Source organism: Eurytemora carolleeae, unplaced genomic scaffold, assembly GCF_000591075.1.
Source record: "Eurytemora carolleeae unplaced genomic scaffold, Eaff_2.0 scaffold382, whole genome shotgun sequence".
In the NCBI taxonomy this organism is placed as follows: Eukaryota; Metazoa; Arthropoda; class Copepoda; order Calanoida; family Temoridae; genus Eurytemora; species Eurytemora carolleeae.
Genome location: NW_019396297.1, coordinates 42535 through 63519, shown reverse-complemented (window position 1 = coordinate 63519; position 20985 = coordinate 42535). Strand labels below are relative to the sequence as shown.

General features: G+C 32.3%; 1 protein-coding gene across 1 annotated transcript; it reads right to left on the bottom strand.

Annotated features, from left to right (window-relative positions):
- Window positions 1-42: 42 nt before the first annotated feature.
- Window positions 43-19007, bottom strand: LOC111700437 (aquaporin AQPAe.a; the record flags this gene model as incomplete). The annotated part of the gene is made up of 12 exons (XM_023471339.1): window positions 18923-19007; window positions 17300-17360; window positions 15844-15994; window positions 15013-15039; window positions 13828-13892; window positions 13037-13117; window positions 12169-12277; window positions 11414-11530; window positions 9234-9278; window positions 6678-6734; window positions 5978-6059; window positions 43-157 (listed from the first exon to the last, which is right to left on the bottom strand). Coding segments are annotated over exons 1-12 (969 nt in total), but the record flags the coding sequence as incomplete, so codon positions are not given.
- Between the last annotated feature and the right edge of the window lie 1978 nt (window positions 19008-20985).

The following is a 20985-nucleotide window of genomic DNA, read 5'->3' as shown; positions in this document are numbered from 1 at the left end:
TTTCGGAACGTTCCTTAAAATATCCAAAATATTCAGATTATTATTGTTATTATTATTATCATTTTTTTTATTTACTTGCTTTACAGGAGTTTTCATTCTGTATTCACTGTAAGCTCTTCTTCTTGGAGAATATTTCTCTTGTTTTGGTTCTTCACTTCTAAAATATAATATCTTTTATTCCATTTTGAGAGAATTAATATCACGCCTATTTGCCTGTAATTTGAAAATCTTCTGAGATATTATTTCTCATAATGTCCCAGAAGATTTTCAAATTACATGTTTAAGATTTTCACTGAAGAAAAGCATTTTATAGTTTATTTCTAAATACATACATAATATCAATTTTTAAAGTCTAACAGGTGAAGTTTCAATAGAAAAGTTTTATAGATAAAACACCTCTCATCTAGACTCAATCTTAATGGGATTTATCTCTCTGATGTTCCTGGTGCTGGAGGATCTAGATTGTTGGTTTGTGACAACCTCAATCTGGTTCACCACCACATCACCAGGCCACTCATCCCAGAGGTCCTCACTCTCCCCCCGTTCAACTATACAGTTGTTATCTCCTTCTCCCTATCCACAACAGAAACCTCTTTAACAGAAACTGTGGAGGTAGCTATGGTCTTTTCAGATACAGCATGCTTGTAGGCAACATTGATAACAGCTGCCTTAGAAGTTGAAATGTACTCAGCTGTAATCTCTCATCTGTTCTGAGGTGGCACCTGCATCAGCTGCTGCAGTTGCTGGCTGACCGCCTGTAAGAATGAAAGGTATATCCACCTGGGGTGTCCAGCTGTAGTCTCTCCGCAATATCAGAAGGAACATTAGAAACCATATTGCGACCCATTGGTTGGTTTAGGAAAGATTGTGCATTTCCGGTCCAAAGAAGACGACCAGTAAATTTTACGAGCTTCACTTTAATGGTTCCAATGTATTGGTCAACAATATCAGCACTATGACTATCGTCCGTCCTAGGGACCAGAAACCTACTACCTACTACTGGATCAATTGTCGCTTCTTTGCTTGACCCTTGAATGTGTCACATAGATTCCCTGAGATGTGTTCTCACACAATTCTATATAAATATTCATCATTTCTGTATGCCTTAGTCCACCATAATAAGCCAAACAAACAGTTGTCTTTCTAACAATCCAATAAGGAGTAGAAGAATCAGCATCCAAAAGAACCTGGTGGATGTTACTGGTGCTGAACACATTAGCCTTTTGTTTGATATCAACATCAAAGCTTTTCAGCATAAATGTACTGTTTAAGATTAAATGAATATTTTTCCTTTGAAACAGAACTGATCATAAGCTGTAGTCATAGAGAATAGAATATATAGAGAGGAATTTACTAGAAAAAAGTGTAAAACGGCCATTTTGTTGTACTGTTTCCATACTGCAGGTGTACTTCACATATTTGTGCTATATAACGTTTTGGGCCCTGGAACATCATTTTATACAAAAATTTTCTTGAAAATTATTTGAAAGCCAATATTTTAGAAATATTCAAGATATCAACATATGGTTCAACTTTTTTTCCACTAAAATTGAGGATGGAGAAAAACTTAATATTTTAAATTCATTTTACAAATTTTCAAATGCATGGAAAATTATTTTGGAATCAGAATCTTCAATTAAAAAATTTTCTTTAACTACATGTTTTGAAAATAAAATCTAAAATTAATATTAAAAAAAAACAAATTATGAAATAGGCTGATTTCATAATTGAGTAATTGACCAATGATCATTTCACATAGACTTTCACTTTACTAACGATGATTTTCCGTTATAACTATAAATCAAATGATGTTTTTTATTCACCTAATTCAAATTATTAAGTTTATTTAACAGTTTAAAAATTTCGAAATTGAAATGGATAGTCTAGGGAACATACTGTATTAATGTACTCTACTGCGTATAATTTGTGAACATTTACATGATTTGTACACTTTGAACTCCCTTTCAGACTAAAAGGGACTGAAAAAATTCATACCGAGAGATTCTTTTAATTCCTCTCTATATATTCTATTCTCTATGGCTGTAGTTGTCCAAAGACTGGATGAAGCCATTCCTCTCTAAGTTGATTAAAGGCCCTGAGATAGTTATTCCGGCCGCCTTCCTTGATCTGTATCAACGCCATAGAATCCGGGAAGATAATTGATGAATCAAACATCTTCCTTCCTTGCCAGTTCAACTAACACTGACAAATTCTGGATTTTTTACTAAATTTTGCGGATTTTAGAGTTTTTTTTCGGTTTAAATTAATAAAATTATATAAGCAACTGCACATGTGTAAAATTTATTAATATATTCATCTCAAAACAACCAAAAATCTGTTTGGCCCATGACAAAAAATATATTTTACTGCAAATTAGAAATTCAAAACTCTTCCTCATGCAAGAGCTTTTCAGAGAGAGGAGTTATGATGGAAAACTAATTTTTTATCTGAGACGAAAATGTCCTTTAGTTATAGTCGTGTGTGGCCGTGGGACATGGTTGTGTATTATGGGCACAGAGAGCAGTTAATATAAAAGGGAGTTGTTATTATTGTGCTTATGAGCAATATTAAATGCTGTACAATTCTAAATATTTTATCAAAAATGTTTGTAAAATAAGGTTAAACCCCATTTTTGAGAAAAAATACGATTTTGAACAAAAAAACAACTTCTCACAAATTTCGCGAGAAGTTGTGACGAAAATTTTCGTGAAAATGAACGAAATTTGTACGTTTTCGTTCACTTTTCGTTGCCTGAACGAAATTTTCGCGACATAGATTGAACGAAAATTTGGAAACCCAAAGCTTGAGTCAGCTCATTCACCGGACCAACTTTTAAACATCTAGAACAATCTGTACACTGTACGGTATACACCCAGACTATATAAGGCAAACCGGGACAGTACACTAAACATCTAGAAAAATCTGTACACTGTACGGTACACACCCAGACTATATAAGGCAAACCGGGATAGTACACTAAACATCTAGAACAATCTGTACACTGTACGGTATACACCCAGACTATATAAACCGGGACAGTACACTAAACATCTAGAACAATCTGTTCACTGTACGGTACACACCCAGACTATATAAGGCAAACCGGGACAGTACACTAAACATCTAGAACAATCTGTACACTGTACGGTACACACCCAGACTATATAAGGCAAACCGGGACAGTACACTAAATGAATCAGGGAGATCTTGTGAGACCCATGTATACAGTGGCCGAATTCAAAGAATTTGAGCCGGGGCTTAAATTTCAGACGCGGCTTAAATTTGAGACGCAGCTCAAATATGGTTGGTTTCACTTAAAATTGTAGTCAATGTTTCAAGATTAAAGCCGGCGCTCTATTGAAACCGGTTTTTGGCGTATTTGAGAAACGGCTTAAATTCATTAAATTCGGACTTAGTATATTTTCAGCTGTTATAATTCGAGAACCATTTTTTTTTAACTGTTAAACGCTTTTGTTAAAAATGGACCCTATTCTTAAATTTTCAAAGATGAGATATACGATCATTGGCTTTAATTTTGTCAATCACTAAAGAATTATATGAGCCTTTGTTATTTAAAGAATATGTTGCCTCCATAACCCCCCCCCACAAAGTTTTTTTTTAAACTTGGGAACCCAGCGCTGCCACGGGTACTATAGTCCGCCATCTACCCGCACTTGATCGATTTTACCGGGAAACTAAATTTTCGCTATTTAAGTCGAACTTAGTATCTCAAAACCAAGCTAACAACATTCTCGTGGGTCTCCCGAGTTCAACAATTAAATTTTAGGCAATCGGTCCAGGGAATCCTGAGTTATGTTTGGACAGACAAACAGACAGACAGAGATAACAACTTTATATATAGATACTTTCTTTTTAATTGATTTCAAAAGTCAATGAAAACCCTAAAAATCTTTAAATATTTGTTTTTCAAACTTTTTGTTGAACGGAATCTGAATAATGTAATGCAGTTAAATAGTCTGATATGGGGGGAAAGTATTTTTAGGCGAGTTAAGCAGTGTAAACTAGCTATGGGGGATTATTTTAAATTGTTATAAAGACTACATTGTGTCATGAAGTCTGTTATAAAGGCTACAGGGTGTCATGAAGTCTGTTATAAAGGCTACAGGGTGCCATGAAGTCTGTTATAAAGGCTACAGGGTGTCATGAAGTCTTTTATAAAGGCTACGGGGTGCCATGCAGCCTGTTATAAAGACTACGTGGTGCCATGAAGCCTGTTATAAAGGCTACAGTGTGCCATGAAGCCTGTTATAAAGGCTACAGGGTGTCATGAAGTCTGTTATAAAGGCTACAGGGTGTCATGAAATCTATCTGTTATAAAGGCTACAGGGTGCCATGAAGCCTGTTATAAAGGATACTGGCGGCCTCAGAGCCTGTTATAGATGCTACATGGTGGGTGCCTTGAAGCAGCTATTATAGAGACCAAATGAGTGCCTGGAAGCCTGTTATAAAGAATACAGGCTTAGATCTTGAAACATTAACTACAATTTTAAGTAAAACCAAACATATGTGAGTCACGGCTTAAATTCAAGCAGCAGTTCAAATTATTAAAATTCGGCCTCTGGTCTAGAAAATGTAAGGATAACTTTTTATATTTGTCTGGATCTCTGTGTAACATTTAGCCACGATACACAAAGTGTGCTCCTAAAAGGGACAGACCGGCTATGTAAGGTAGTTGAACTGAGTATACAGTGTTGTGGGAAGCTTCTTTCGGATTCATTTTAGACATATTAAACTTTTTAAAGATCTGTAAATCCTGAGTTTGAGCGCAAATTTGATGTTCAAAACTCCTACTTTGGTTTTGAACGTCGAATTTGCGCTCAAACTCAGGATTTACAGATCTTTAAAAAGTGTCATATATCTCAAATGAATCCAAAAGAAGTTTTCCACAACACTGCATACTCAGTTTAACTACCTTACATAGCCGGTCACTCTCTTTAAAGATCTGTAAATGCTGAGTTTGAGCGCAAATTCGACGTTCAAAACCCCTACATTGGGGGTGGATACGTTTTCAGAATCGTTTTTTTTAATTACTAAATAACGACGACGAAAAATAAAGTAAAAATTATACAGTAATCTAATTAAATGGTTGGGAACATATTTCTACAAGGAAATTTGTCAATAAATCAATGCTAAAATCGATTATTTCGTTTTCATTATTATATTGAATTTCTAATTTTCTTTGAATTTATTTGCAGATTTCTTCAAATTCTTCAAATGTCGTCTTTTCAATAATAATTCCAGAAAATCTGCAGAAAATCTTTGTGAATAATGAGCAACTAGAAAAGTGAGAAAATAGAAACTAATAATTGAACAAGACTTATTTTCGATGATAAGATTAATTTTTATTTTCTCAACCGGTTCCTAAACAACTAATTAGTTTACTGTAAAGTTTTGTTTACATTTCTTGTCGTCTTTATTAAATAATTAATAAAAAAACCGATTCTGAAAACGTATCCACCCCCAAAGTAGAAGTTTGCATACTCAGTTTAACTACCTTACATAGCCGGTCTGTCCCTTTAAAGATAATTTTTTAGCCACAGTTTTCCTTCGTCTATAAACTAGTGTGTTTCTCTAAACATGTTAGTTACAGATGAAAGATTTGCACTGAAGTGTATCCATTCAGAAATATCCTGCTCAAAATTAACTTCAAGGGGGGGGGGCGGGGGGTTAAGTCTCATGCATAATAATAATAAGAAAACCAAAGGATCAATTTGTGATAGAAAAAAAGAGAGGAGAAAAAAATGATTACATTTACAGTACAGTATTTCGAAATTAAGATATTTAAAAATAGTATAATTAAGAATAAGCACTAAGGACAAAATTATAATTTTTTTCCATTAAACGGTTTAAAGATATAATTCTATTACGTTGACATTCTTATAATATATATGCTTAAATAGATCTCAGAGAACAATTACGTTCTTTTACATGATTTTTGGTGTTTTCTAGAATATACCTGGCTTTAAAGATTGATTGATAGATTACTGCAGCTAGAAATCCGCCAGTCATAGGTCCAACCCAGTATATCCATAGATCAACTATATATAGTTTATGTATACCCATAGATCAACTATATAAAGTTTATGTATACCCATAGATCAACTATATATAGTTTATATATAACCATAGATCAACTATATATAGTTTATATATAACCATAGATCAACTATATATAGTTTATATATAACCATAGATCAACTATATATAGTTTATGTATACCCATAGATCAACTATATATAGTTAGTTTATAAATAACCATAGATCAACTATATATAGTTTATGTATACCCATAGATCAACTATATATAGTTTATATATACCCATAGATCAATTATATATAGTTTACGTATACCCATAGGTCAACTATGTATAGTTTATGTATACCCATAGATCAACTAAATATGGTTTATGTATACCCATAGATCAACTATATATAGTTTATGTATAGCCATAGATCAACTATGTATAGTTTATGTATACCCATAGATCAACTATATATAGTTTATATATACCCATAGATCAACTAAACATAGTTTATGTATGCTAGTAGCTGGTATAAATCATTGATAAAATCTATACATGCAAAATAAATATATTAAGTGGATAAATGAAGAATAAAAAAATATATTATTTAAACTATTAACGACAAAATTAAACCTGTGTTATGCATAACAACTGCAGGTCCTAATGATCTTGCCGGATTCATGCTTGAACCTAAACAATAATTAAATAATATATGGTTTACTTGGCTTCCAGGGCTCTTCGCGTCCATTTTCTATTTCTAGTTGAAATTTTTTTTGAAAATACACCAATTTTGAAAGAAAAAACCCGCCCAAATTTAAAAATAGGGGTCTATGTTAAAATTGTCCAACCTTGCTCTTGTTTAAAGAGTAAAATTGTAAAGGAGATAATTGGAAAATAGAAATAAACAATTATTCACTAATTTTAGGAGAGTTGAAGACACTCCCTGTTGAGCTATAAAGGGCCTATATGCAGGTGGAATCTTTTGATGGAAAAAAATGTTAAACTTAAATTATAATTTTATTATTATTACAAAACTTAATAATTTAATTTTTTATCGTTTTGTTAGCTATGGCTTGTCAAACGACTTGACCGAATTGGCTGAATTTTTTGAGGGGGGTGAACATCGGGCTATGAAAAATAGATTCGAAATATATTTTTATTTCCAAGGACAACGCAGGGTGCTTCTGCTAGTATGTACAATTCTCATTTTCTGTTAAATGCAAACGCTCCCTTAACTCGATTAGAAAAATGTAATTATTTGTCTGGACGCTGGTGAATTTTTTTCTTTTTTTTCTATCATCGTAAAAGTGATTACTATTTTATAGATAAACCATAAAAAATCTTTACTTATTAAAGATCAAGAATTATAACAAATAAAAGTAAAAAGGTCTTTAAGTTCTTCAAAAGTATTGTTAAAAAAGATTTATAATTTGCAACAGTTAAATATAGCTGTATCTTTTGAAAATGTATTTCTACCAAACCTCCTCATTAGTATATTTCTTATTTAACAAGACAGTTTTTTTACTTAAAAGACTCAAAAAGGGTCAAAATTAATGACTAAAGACTAAAGAACTAGATTTTTACTTTTCACACTTTATTGTTTATTAAGACAGATATTTTTCCTGTTTTGCACTAGGGTTTTTTTCCCTTAAGCATGCTATTCCGGGGGGGGGGCGAATGTCCCCAGCCCCCCTGTATCCGCCCCTGGTTTTAGTGCAAGGAAAGTTATTTCAGAGGTGTGCGAATCTCTTGTACTGCAGTGTACGTCTCTGGGCAGTAATGTAAACACAAGACGGATGTCTAAGCCTGACATGGGATACATCTTTCACATAAAAAATGAATGAAGTATTTTGGCAAAGAGAATAGAATATATTTTAGAGTGGAATTTAAACAATCTCTCGGTATGAATTTTTTCAGTCCCTTTCAGCCTGAAAGGGAGTTCAAAGTGTACAAATCATGTAAATGTTCACAAATTATATGCAGTAGAGTACATTAATACAGTATGTTCCATAGACTATCAATTTCAATTTCGAATTTTTTAAAGCTGTTAAATAAACCTTATAATGAATTAGGTGAATAAAAACCATCATTTGATTTATAGTTATAACGGAAAATCATCGTTTGCAAAGTGAAAAGCATAGAGTCTATGTGAAATGATCATTGGTGAATTATGAAACGCCTATTTCATAATTTGGTTTTCTTATAACAATAATTTTAGATTTTCTATAAAGTGATATTCCAGGGCCCAACAGGTTATATAGCATAAATATGTGAAGTACACCTGCAGTTTTGAAACAGTACAACAAAATGGTCGTTTTACACTTTTTTCTAGTAAATTCCCCTCTAATATATATTCTATTCTCTATGTATTTTGGTCATAGGAAACTATTATGTGAATTATCAAAATTTAATGCCAAACGAACACTGATGCATCTATTCTTGTCTACCAAATTCCGCCCAGAGAGAACTGGTTTCAATATTTACGCAGAGTATACGCAACTGCAATTAACTTTTCTTTGTATCATAACCTTGGTTTTGCGTATATGTTTATATATGCAGTACACGATATATATACTACATAAGGGTTACAGTGGTCAACATTCTTATAAAGGGAGGAAAAATTCCGTTCTAAGGTAGCAGGGTCATTTGACGTTCATGAAACGCTGTCAAATGACACTATAACTACCTTAGAAGTTAACATTTCCTTCTTGTAAAGGAAAGTCAGGCCCAGAGCCTAAAACTTAAGAAACCCAGTATTGGACTCGGGTGTCACGAATGGGGTTAGCCAATTTTGTAGATATAAAAAAATGGAAAGAAATTATTGTCATGGTTGCTTTATATTCTCTTTAAATTTTTTATTTCTTTATGTAAATCTACACAAATGTATATACCCCAAAAAGTGCACTCGGGAGTTTCGTTCAACAATACTTAAATTTTGAGATCTGCACTTCATGCACTATATTGTATGTACTATGTAAACATGGGAGAAATAAATCATGAACCATGGAAGTTAAACTACCTTTTTAAATCGGAAATACTTACGAGGAGGTTTTATTTTGACGGGTGGAAATACAGTGTGCATGTTTATAAGTATTAGTTTCAAATTACGAAATCCTTTGCGCATTTTACGAATAAAAGAAAGAAAAAAAAAACAATAAACATTCCATTATTTTCTAGTTATCTCTGTACCTGTCAGGGGAATTGCCCATAAGTGGCAGGCAGTGATGCTTAAACCTGAAAATATATTTTATGAAACTATTGTGTACTTTATCATTCATACTCACTTCATAGTGAATTTTACTATTGACATAATTAGCTGTATAATCTTGCTATAAAGTTTCCGGATTTTCTTCAAAAAAATTAGAACATTTAAAAAAATTCAATTGAAATGAAAATATAATTTAAAACTAATCATTCATATGTTACAAGTTATAAAAGTCAAATTTATTTTATACCTTTATACATTTCATAATTATTTTTTTAAAAGGATTAAGAAGCCTTTATATCGAAGGAAATAAACCAATCTCTGTAGTTGACACTTCTACCAACTATTTGGAGTGCATGAAAGAGGTAAATAAACAGCGTAATAAATAAAATATTTATATAAGCGAAAGAAGCGGGCAGACGACGCAGGATTTAAGAAAGGGGAGGAAGAATAGTCCAGGGTGCCCTGCTATTTAGCTTGAGTGTAATGGTTGTAAGGAGATCATGGCCTAATCATACAGTACAAACATCAGATATCACTCTTTATATTATAACCTCGTTGGGACAGTCACATCATATTTGCATGGCAAGTCACATCATTCTCTCATACAAGCCATAACCGAAGAATCATCCAATTCCAATATTCTTCGACTAAAGTTCAACATTTTTCATATTTAAACTTTATTAAAAGATCTTTCCACATTCAGCATAAAATACGTTTGAAACTATAAATTGTAATATGAGTTGTTTTTATTTATGTTTTCATCTCAAAATATTAAACGAAACAAATATTTAAATCTTAACTTAAGATATGCAGCACGTCTATTTTTGTTAGGTTAAACCTTAATCTCTTCTTATATAGTGGTGAATAATGAACAAAAAGATTTTTCTTAAATAATGAAAGACAAGTTCATTCCATAATCTTTCTATGGAAAATTCGATGGTTTTAAATTCTAAGTACAAAAAAGATTATTCCTATTCTTTGATAATTCCGTACGATTATCTAAAATTTTTTAATCCCTATATCTTTGCAACCCGATGTGATTGACCTTTAAAATTTCAAACCATGAATTATGTTGGATTAAATAGCCAAACTTTAAAATATCAAAGATTTAAAGGGAGTGTTCGCGAAAAATGAAAGGGGGTATAGGCTTAATGCGATAAAAAAGCGCTTTTGATCGCTACTAATCTACTTCTATCTGTTGCGTCTATAAGGAGAAAATTGTTAAAAACAACTAATACCGAAGAACGTAGCGACCATACAAATTGAGAAAATTGCAACATACGACTTAGACCGTAAAAAAATCAATTTAATTTCAAACAAATCCTTCAGATATTACAACCTATAGTCATCGATTATCTTTCGCCACATTTATAAATAGTTGATTTTTCATAATATGTTTTAATTGTTATGATCTGAGAGTTACTTATAAAAACGTTTATTCCTGTTTCGAGGATTTTTGGTAATGAAGACGACATTTTCATATTTTCCAGGAATGTTCGAAAACAAGTTGTAAGCTAAATATTATTTTAAAAAACAAAATCAAAACTAGGATGAAATATCAAATATATACAAATGTGGCGAAAGATAATCGATGACTATAGGTTGTAATATCATGATTTGTTTGAAATTAAATTGATTTTTTTACGGTCTAAGTCGTATGTTGCAATTTTCTCAATTTTGTATGGACGCCATGTTATTCGGTATGAGACGTCTTTAACAATTTTCTCTTTATAGACGCAACAGATAGAAGTAAGATTTGTAGCGATCAAAAGCGCTTTTTTATCGCATTAAGCCTATACCCCCTTTCATTTTTGGCGAACACTCCCTTTAAACCATCAAGTTTCAAAGATGTTTCAAAGATATAGGAATAAGAAAAATTGAGTTAGTGGCAAAAGACAAGTTAATTTCATGAATATCTCACTTTTTAGATATTTAAGTACTTCACTATTTAAATAGTTTTACAATCCTTAAGATTTAAAAGTTTAAACCCCCCTTGATTACAAGGATTGAGAATTTAGAGATGGCTATAGGGAAAAAGTTTCAAAAAGCCCTTATACATATACATATAGGCGTAAGCAGAGATGTTTAGGTAAAGAAAAACTATGGATTTCCTTTTTTGGAGGGGGGGGGGGGGCAAATGAACTTTTGGTTTGATATTAACCTATAGCTAAAGGTGCAGATCCTTTTACTTGTATAGAGTTTACAGGGTCCGCTGCACTAGCAAACACAACGAGGACAAGAACCCCGGTAATCAACATTTCAACAGCCACGGCATTTCCTAAACAAGAAGATCTTTTACAAGGGATACCGGCATGGGTCATTAAAGGGCACGTCCCCAAAGTTAAAATTTTGGGTTTTTATCTTGTTTACGCCGCCCTTAGTTTTCGTAGAAAACAGTTTAAAATATGATTTCAAACATATAGCTTTGACACATAGTACATCTTGCTCTAGGTGCCTAAAAGATTTAAAATAAACGAAAGTTTGAATTCTTGTGCGTATGCTCAATATATAAAGAAGATATGCATTCTTGCCTTATATGTGAGTAAATCAAGAAAATGATCAACTCTTTATGGTAAAAATAATAACCAATACGTCTTGCAAGATATATACAGGGATATCCACAAAGGATGAGATTGTAAAGACGACCCGAAACTCTAAAATATGACGATTTAAAGCTTGATTTTTGGTTTCTGCATTCAATTCAGTATTTTTATGGTTTACTAAATAATTAATTACATAATTAATCCAGTTTTGGCCTACAATGAACCCAGAATGTAAGAAAACGGACTAAACAAATTCCGTAGAATCGTCTCTAAAGGATGAGACCATCTTTTGTGGGAAATCCTGTATTTCACAATGCTATGTATTTCCGGTATCATGCAAGTAGCTTCGAAATTCTAACAGTGCATAAATTACCTTTAGTAAGAAGCGCATTGACTCCAGTTTGTCCTAAACCAGCAGCACCCCGTAGGCCTTCAGGAGCTACACTGTAAAGAATTGCTGCGCCGGTAATACCACCAACACTCTAGACACTTTATACAGTTAGATTTTAAACCATAATTGGACTTCTTTATAGTTTTTATTCGTGTATCATCATTTTTAGAAACTCTTGAACATGTGATCATAAAGTATTTCGTTGTTTCCAAAATGTAGTCTGCCTTTTTGTTCTTTCAAATTCTTTACAGATTTCTATTTATTTGTAAAACTTCTTATCGCATAACTTTGTTCTTTTTCTAAGATACAATTTCGACCATATTTTAGAAGACATTTTCTCATGAATAAATAGCTGCCAAAGATCAAAGATGACTTCTAAATTATCTTTCATTTATTATGTACAGGGTTACCCAGAAAGAATGAGACTTTAGTGATGACTTTATGAAATTTAATTCGTATTTTATTTTTACATTAATTTCCTGTAACAGTCAACAAGCTTCTTTCTTTGCCAAATAATTAAATATGGCCATAGTTAGAGAAAAAAAACTAATTTCATCCAGCCCCAGGTCGTCTTCAAAGTTTCACCCAAAGATTGGGGTATCCCTGTATATTAGCGTGTCTAAATTGAGAACATTTAATCACAATGTTTTGGGACAAAATTTAAAACTGATACTCCACAATTCTAAACATGAAGGGGAATAAAGATGTTTTTATGTTTTTCATTTCCGAATTGACATGCATATTGCAAACCTAATGGCCGTAACAAACAAGAGTTTTAAGAAAAATCAAGAGGGCGCAAATTCTGTTTTGCCACGAAAGAAAAAAGAAATCTGCTAAGGAAAAATAATACCATCGCATGAGTTGAAATATTTCGAATATTTTTCAATTTTCTTATTGTTGAGTGTTCCTGGAAGAGAATGTATAGAATACCCTGGATTTCAGAACAAATTAGAAATGTAGAGAAATGTAAAATAAAAAAAATATTTATTATGAAAACATTTCTTTAAACTTAAAGGGACTGTTGTGGTAATTTTAATTGAATCTCCATTTATAAAGAGGGGCATGCATGCCGAGTCCATCAGTGCCTGATCCAATCAGGGTTCAGTCATGTGTTTGTTGTCTATTTGAACCAATAGAAATAGTATGGCGGTAACGAGGTTGTAATGCAAGGTAAGTTTTGTGCAACTCATGGGGTCGCTTGAACTTAAAGTCGATCTGATGCTAATATGCATTTTCTTAAATTCAGGTATTTAAAAAAAAAACTACAGTCGCCACTAGCTCATTATACGACACGGATTTGTACAGTTAATTAAAAGATATATTATTTTTTTAAATGAATATCTTCTTTCCGGTTAGTGTTAAGAATAGAATTCAGACATGGATTTATATGTATTTTTTTGAATTTTCAGTCGGAAATTGTCTTTTAACCTTTTAAATACATATAGCTTACCTTAAAATTTAGACAAAGTGCAACTTAACTAATTGCTTTCAGTTAAAAGGTTAAACTTGTAAAGTTTTTGACATTTAAATAAGTTTTCTAGCAGAGAAAACATAAACTGTCGTTTTTCTAGTTTTCAGAACAGCGTTAAAAGAAATAAAGCAAACTTTTAAAAATGTTAAATTTTCAATTTGCTCTTTTTCCTTTAATATCCCAATCTTTCTGCCAGTAATCAGCCCTAGTGTGACCGCAGGATTTATGTGACAGCCTGAACAGTCAAACTGTTTATTTTTAGTTATATTAGAATCTTCTAAATTATTTTAAACATACTTTAAAAACGATTTTATTTTTGTATTAAATTCTTATCAATCCTATTTAAAGGGACTGTAAAGGAAAAATGAAAGAGGGTATAGGATGAAACCTGAGAATCTCAGGTGTTGAACGGTACATATAAGACATCTATCTGTTGTTCAGCTGTCTCGAGAAATTGATATAAAACTATGTCAAAGTTATACCAAAACGTATATATCAGATTTTGTATAAGATTCGTAGTATTTAACAGAACATATTCAACAAATACGCAACCAATCTGAAAACTTAATATCCAACAGGAGCATGAGAATCTCAGATTTGCTCATGCTATAATTTTTTAATTGTTATTTTGTATTTTTCACAGATATAATTGATATTATTATTATGTTAGGTCCGTAAAGTCCGTATTATGTCACAAGAGCTCCCAACCAATAAGAGTGCAGTATCGTTGTCACGTGTCTACGTCTGTATCACGTGACCAATGTAACTACAAACGGTGAGAACCAAAAACACTGAAATTCTTGTCGTCTTAACTTTTTCTTTTAATTCTGGAATGTTGCTAGAAATTTGCAATTTGAGCCACTGAACTTTTTCTTCTTGTTTGCATCCAAAAAACGTAAAATCGGATTGAGTCCAAATTTTTTGTGAAAACTCATTCGGTTTATGGTTCATGGTTGGTTAAAGCACAAAAAGTCGGGTTTTAATTTTTTTAAACTATACTTTACCATAAACTTTATTATACTATAAAATATTTACTATAAACGGAAAATCTGCGAAATACGATTTATTAAGAAAAATGGTAGCTTGAAGACCACGTTGAATGAAACTAGAATTATTATGAATTAACGAAGCTAAAAGCCCAGATAATAAAAAAAGAAGACAAAAAATATAAAACATTGAATCCACAGTGTGTTAGTTCTCAGTGTACAATATTTGTAGACCTGAAACATGTCCGAAAATTTGTAGACCTGAAACATGTCCGAATATTTGTAGACCTGAAACATGTCCGAATATTTGTAGACCTGAAACATGTCCGAATATTTGTAGACCTGAAACATGTCCGAATATTTGTAGACCTGAAACATGTCCGAATATTTGTAGACCTGAAACATNAAATACAAACATATAAATACATTTTAACTATTCATAAAAGCACAAATATCAATTCTTAAAGAATCTGTTACATTCGTTTGTGAATTTTACAAAAAAGGAGTTTTAGTTTATGTAAACACCCAGCAGAGTTCCCATATACAGAAATAATTGATTCCAACCATGATCTGACATTCTTTGTTAAAAATATGCACTTTGAGGGATTCTATATCTACCCTGGGGTAACTAGGCAAAAAAGTGTTTCTAAATTTCCACGGGCAACGTCGGACAGTTCAGCTAGTATTTAATATTTTTAAACTTTCCAGGGGGGTGGCTGAAAGCCATAAAATATCAGAGTTAAATAAACACAAAACTTATCTCTTACACCTTATATGTACATCTAAATACTTTGAAAATTATAAACTAACTAGTTGAAGTGCCTGGCGTTGCCCTTGATTATATTTATAATCATAGGCATAGTTACTTTCGCCGTTTACCCGCGCTTGGTATTAAATCATGATTTTAGATGAAGTGCTCGGCCTTGATCTTGGAATGTTATAAATTTCAAAAATTTCAGCCAATTTGGTCTAGCCGTTTGGCAATAGCTATTGCTAACAAATACAGCTGTCGCCGTATATATCAATAAAATGTAGATTGATTTTTTATTTGATTGCTACCAAGCTTTAAAACAGCAGTTAAACACAAAGCAAAGAGAATCTCAGAATTCTCAATTAACAGATTCTCTTTGTTTACTTGTAAACTTGTAATTTGAAATATTCTGAGTTGAACATCAGCATCAAACCTATCTCCTCCCATACAGCTAGATTCCCATATATAAACCTGATCACTGAGTTGAACATCAGCATCAAACCTATCTCCTCCCATACAGCTACCACAACCAATCAGAACAAGAAGCAAAGTTCCGAAAAACTCCGCTAGGAGGCAGCGTATTACTTGAGTTGTGTGAACCTGAACAAGAAAATAACAAAATAAATGCAAAAAAGGTGAATGCAAACTTTAATGGTAATTGATAATGTTTCGCATTTCGTTCACTCGCGAAAAATGCGAAAATTTTTGCTTTTTCTGCATTAATTTGTTTCGCGAAATTTTCGCAAAATAAGGAACGCGAAAAAAATGCGGAAAGTTTGCGAAAAAAAACAAATGCGAAATTATTAATTGTAATATAATAAAACTTCTAACACTAGAAAGTTTTCGTTCGCTGGAATCCTTAGATGATGGACATGTTCAGTCTAAAGGGACACATGGCCAAATAATTGTAAAACCTTCAATATCAAAATTTAAAAATTTTAACAATTAAATGCTTTTTAAAATTTGCAAAATTATTTTTTATAAAGTGTGTGTAGATTTAATTTTATTATGTCCATCAAAGCATGATTCGATATTCTTCGATCTATATACTCAATTTTTAATTAAATTGTTAATTGCTCTCAATGTCACATTTGAGCTGAGCTAATTTATCTCTCTTATCCGTAGGTATGGAATAAACCCCCTGATTACCTCTCCCATCCCTAGATATGGAATAAACCCACTGATTCACCTCTCCTATTCCTATAGATATATGGAATAAACCCCCTGATTTTCCTCTCCTATTCCTATAGATATATGGAATAAACCCACTGATTCACCTCTCCTATTCCTATAGATATATGGAATAAACCCCCTGATTTACCTCTCCTATCCCTAGATATGGAATAAACCCCCTGATTTACCTCTCCTATCCCTATATATGTATGGAATAAACCCCCTGATTTACCTCTCCTATCCCTAGATATGGAATAAACCCCCTGATTTACCTCTCCTATCCCTATAGATATATGGAATAAACCCCCTGATTTACCTCTCCTATCCCTAGATATGGTATAAACCCCCTGATTTACCTCTCCTATCCCTAGATATGGAATAAACCCACTGATTTACCTCTCCTATCCCTATATATATATGGAATAAACCCCCTGATTTACCTCTCCTATTCCCATAGATATATGGAATAAACCCCCTGATTTACCTCTCCTATTCCTATAGATATATGGAATGATCCCCCTGATTTAACTCTCCTATCCCTAGATATGGAATAAACTCCCTGATTTACCTCTCCTATCCCTAGGTATGGAATAAACCCCCTGATTTACCTCTCTTATCCTTAGATATGTAAGAAACCCCCTGATTTACCTCTCCTATTCCTATAGATATATAGAATAGTCCCCCTGATTTACCTCTCCTATCCCTAGATATGGAAGAAACCCCCTGATTTACCTCTCCTATCCCAAGATATGGAAGAAACCCTCTATTCTCCTTCTCCTTCTCGTCAGGGTCTCTAGGAAAATATTAATATTTTTATTTATCTGTTTAAAGGGACTGTCGATGCATTTTTAAGTAAACCTATAGTCTAAGTTACAGGAGTTACAGACCCAATTCTCTCTGAACCTTTCTCTGAGTTATATTAAGGAAGATTTTGTCTTAATTTTAACATGAAGAGAGATACATTCTGCAAATTATCTTTCTTTTCTCACTTTGGAACATCCCAAAAAGAAATGTGTTCTCCATCAATACAAAAAAGTTATATTTTCATAAGTTTTCTGAAGAAAAAGGTTTAAAGGTTACCGTTATGAATAGAGCATCATTGTTTTGACGTTACGTTGACATTTATGGTGAAGAATAGTAGAATTACTAATATGAAGATTTTCGATCCCCCGCATCCAATCCTTTTCTTACTTTCGTAATAAAAAAGAACATTTCAGTTTTCAAATTTAAATATAAATTTTGAGTCTCATCTAAACTAAGGTTTCCATTTTTCCAGGATCAATTCCTAAAGCTGTTTTTCATAAGGAATTAATCCGAAAATTAAACTTTATTCAGCATGTTTCTTCTAGCTCTGTGTAGTATCTGGGAGATTTATGCTTAAAGGGATTGTAAACGTAATTTTAAGTGACCCTCCATACAAATTTTAGCCATGTCCGATTTACAACGGCACCCTTGATACTTTAATCTGATAAACGGTGTTAAATATAACGTCGCTTTTCATTAAAAAGTGTTTATTTCTTTGAATTTCTCCATTGTTTCTTGCAAGATAGAAACGTGCAAGTCACTTTTGCAGAGAAACCATAAAGCGAAATAAACAATTTAAATAAAGAAAAACATGGATATCTAATTCTTGCTTGATCAGACAAAGCTTTTAAAGGAACCGTGTTAATTCGGACAATGCTATCACTTCAAATTACGCTTACAGTCCCTTTAGTTCGGTAAAAATAGGTTCTGCTTTAATTTCCGAAAACTTTTAAGGGTTTATTATTTTTAACATCTTCAGGAAAAGTTCCGTATGAGGCCTTTACGGAACCAAATTGATAGGAAAAATTGAAAAGCCTAATTTAAACTGATGAAAAGCTAAAAAAAAGTTTCAATTCAAAAACAACTTTTTCAGCTATTTTTCTTTAAAACTATTTATAATGCAAGTCTATACATTTCCTTTATCAAGCTTTATTTTCTACAAAAGTAATACAGTTCAAATGTAATATTGTACGATAAATCTTGGTTAACACAAATTTGGAACAAAAACGGGGTAATCAAAAAAAAACAATAATATTTAGATTAATTTTTTCAAACTTAAAATAAGTTTTTAAAAGATCAAATTAATCAATTTGCTGCATTGCACATTGTCTCATGCATGCAGGTCTTACATTTCAGAAATAATCTATGAGAGGGTATTTAATTGGTATTTAAGTTTGCAAGTTTACTGAAAACTCCTGTTTGGTTGATTTAGGGGGCATGACAAATCCACTTTAAGGTTTTAGAATTCTAAAAGGGGAAATGTAAATTCTTGGAAAGACGTTACCCCTTAGCCCCCCCCCCTTTGTATATGTTGATAAATCCTGGTTTTACCTCAAATGGACCCGGACAGAGAGGCAGCCACTATCCGTCTCATATTCATAATCTCCCATATTTTATATTTTCAAATCTTAAGAAACAAAGATTAAAAGTTGAAAGGGACTTTAGACTAATTTTCAAGTGACCCTCCATGTGAAGATGCCCAAGTCACAACGGTACCTCAATCTGATTAATAATGTGGAGGATATTTTCGTTTTTCTAGGTTTTAAAAGTGCTAAGTTCTTATACTTTTTATATGTTTCACTGTAACAGTAAAAATGCGCAAATCACTTTAAAGATAAAAAAAATTTCAACATTATAAACATTGATATCTAAATACAAAGATTTTATGAATCGGGTATTATCATCTTTGCATCGAAATTACGCTTACAGTCCCTTTAATTCATAATTCGCTATATTGTAAACAATGAAACATACACATGAATTGAACTGGCAGATGCTTTATTTCTTCGTTTTTCATTCTTCTATGGTTCGGGTTTTTTGGACGAGTCAAGTTCGGGAGTCAGGATTGGTAAAAGGAACTGTCAACTGAATTTAGAGCAACCCTTTTATAAATAAAAATGACAACATGACATGCCAGTTTTAAAATCTTTTGTCTGCATGTAGTTATGAAAAAGATGTTTTTCTAATTTAAAAAGAAAAATTTGTTAATTTCTTCTTTACTGCTGCACTTTCATACATAATTGATAAAATTGAAAAAGCACAATTAAAAATGAAGAATATTGAAAAAAGCACAATTAAAAATGACGAATATTCAAAAAACCACAATTAAAAATGACGATTATTGAAAAAAAAACACAATTATACTATAAATACTTTCTCAACCGTTAGAATAAAATCTACTATGAGATCAGACTCCAGGTAGAGAAATCGAATTCTCTTCATTAAACATTTATTAAGGCAAAGGAAGAGAAATTATTAATGTTAACTAAAATTAACTTCTAATTTTGAGCTCTCAGAGCAGAGAATTCCACACGTTTTTTTTTTGCTTAATGAACTGCTACAGCTACAACACCCATGTTTTTTTTTGCGAAATTTCGCTTAGATTTCTCATTTTACGCTTCATTCATTTTCACGAAAAAATGCGAAATTTGGCTGGAAACTGTAGATTAGTTAAAAGATTTTTAAATATTGCAATTTGTTGCGTATCTCCATTTTGACCTTTCTACGGTAACCTCATGGCCTCGAGAATACAAATCTCAATTATGTTTGACATTTTTAATTTTACTTTTGAGGGAAGACAATTTTTGGAGGAAAGCCAAGACAAATAATTTTAAACGATGTTTTTAAAAAAGTTTTAACAAAATAAAGCCCGGCGTTGCCCGAAGTATTTTAAAAACACATTGAAAAAAATCAATTTTTTAGCCTATGTCACCCCTGGGGTAAGTTTTTTGGTTCAACCGTTTGGCCAGCTATACATATACATACAGTGGTAGGCGATTATATTAATACAATAAAGACGACTTTTTTACTAAAGTTTTGATTAATAACAAGTTTGAGTTACAAGTTTAAAAGTAATCAAAGAGATGCTTTTTTAATTGATAGCTTCTCTTGACATTTAGGGTAATGTGTCTCCATACTATTTAACAGCTTGATATAAATCAAAATTAAAACCGAAAGTCGTCTTCGTTATATTGATATAAACGCTTAAGTAGCTGAAGCGCCCGCCGTTGCTCGTAAAATTTTAGAAAAACTTGTAAATAAAATTCGAATTTCGAAAAAAAAAATTTGAATTTTGAAAAAAAAACCAGCTTCAACGATATTGTGTATAACGACTTAGAGTCAAGTGGTATAGGGTAAAACGACCTAGGTTCAACGACAAACGGTCAAAAACGCAACAAAGGGTAAAACAACAAAGGGTCAAAATGGAAAAGAATATGGTATGCATTATTTCAGGGTTAGATTAGGTAAAGACAATTTTTGGGCCCAGCGCAGGTCTTGTAGGTCGAATGAACATAAAACATAACATACTAATATTTATTATATTAGGGTTCAGGTTGGTTAAGACAATTGCTAGGGGACCGAGCGCTGCGGCTAATAGTTCTAATGAACATAAA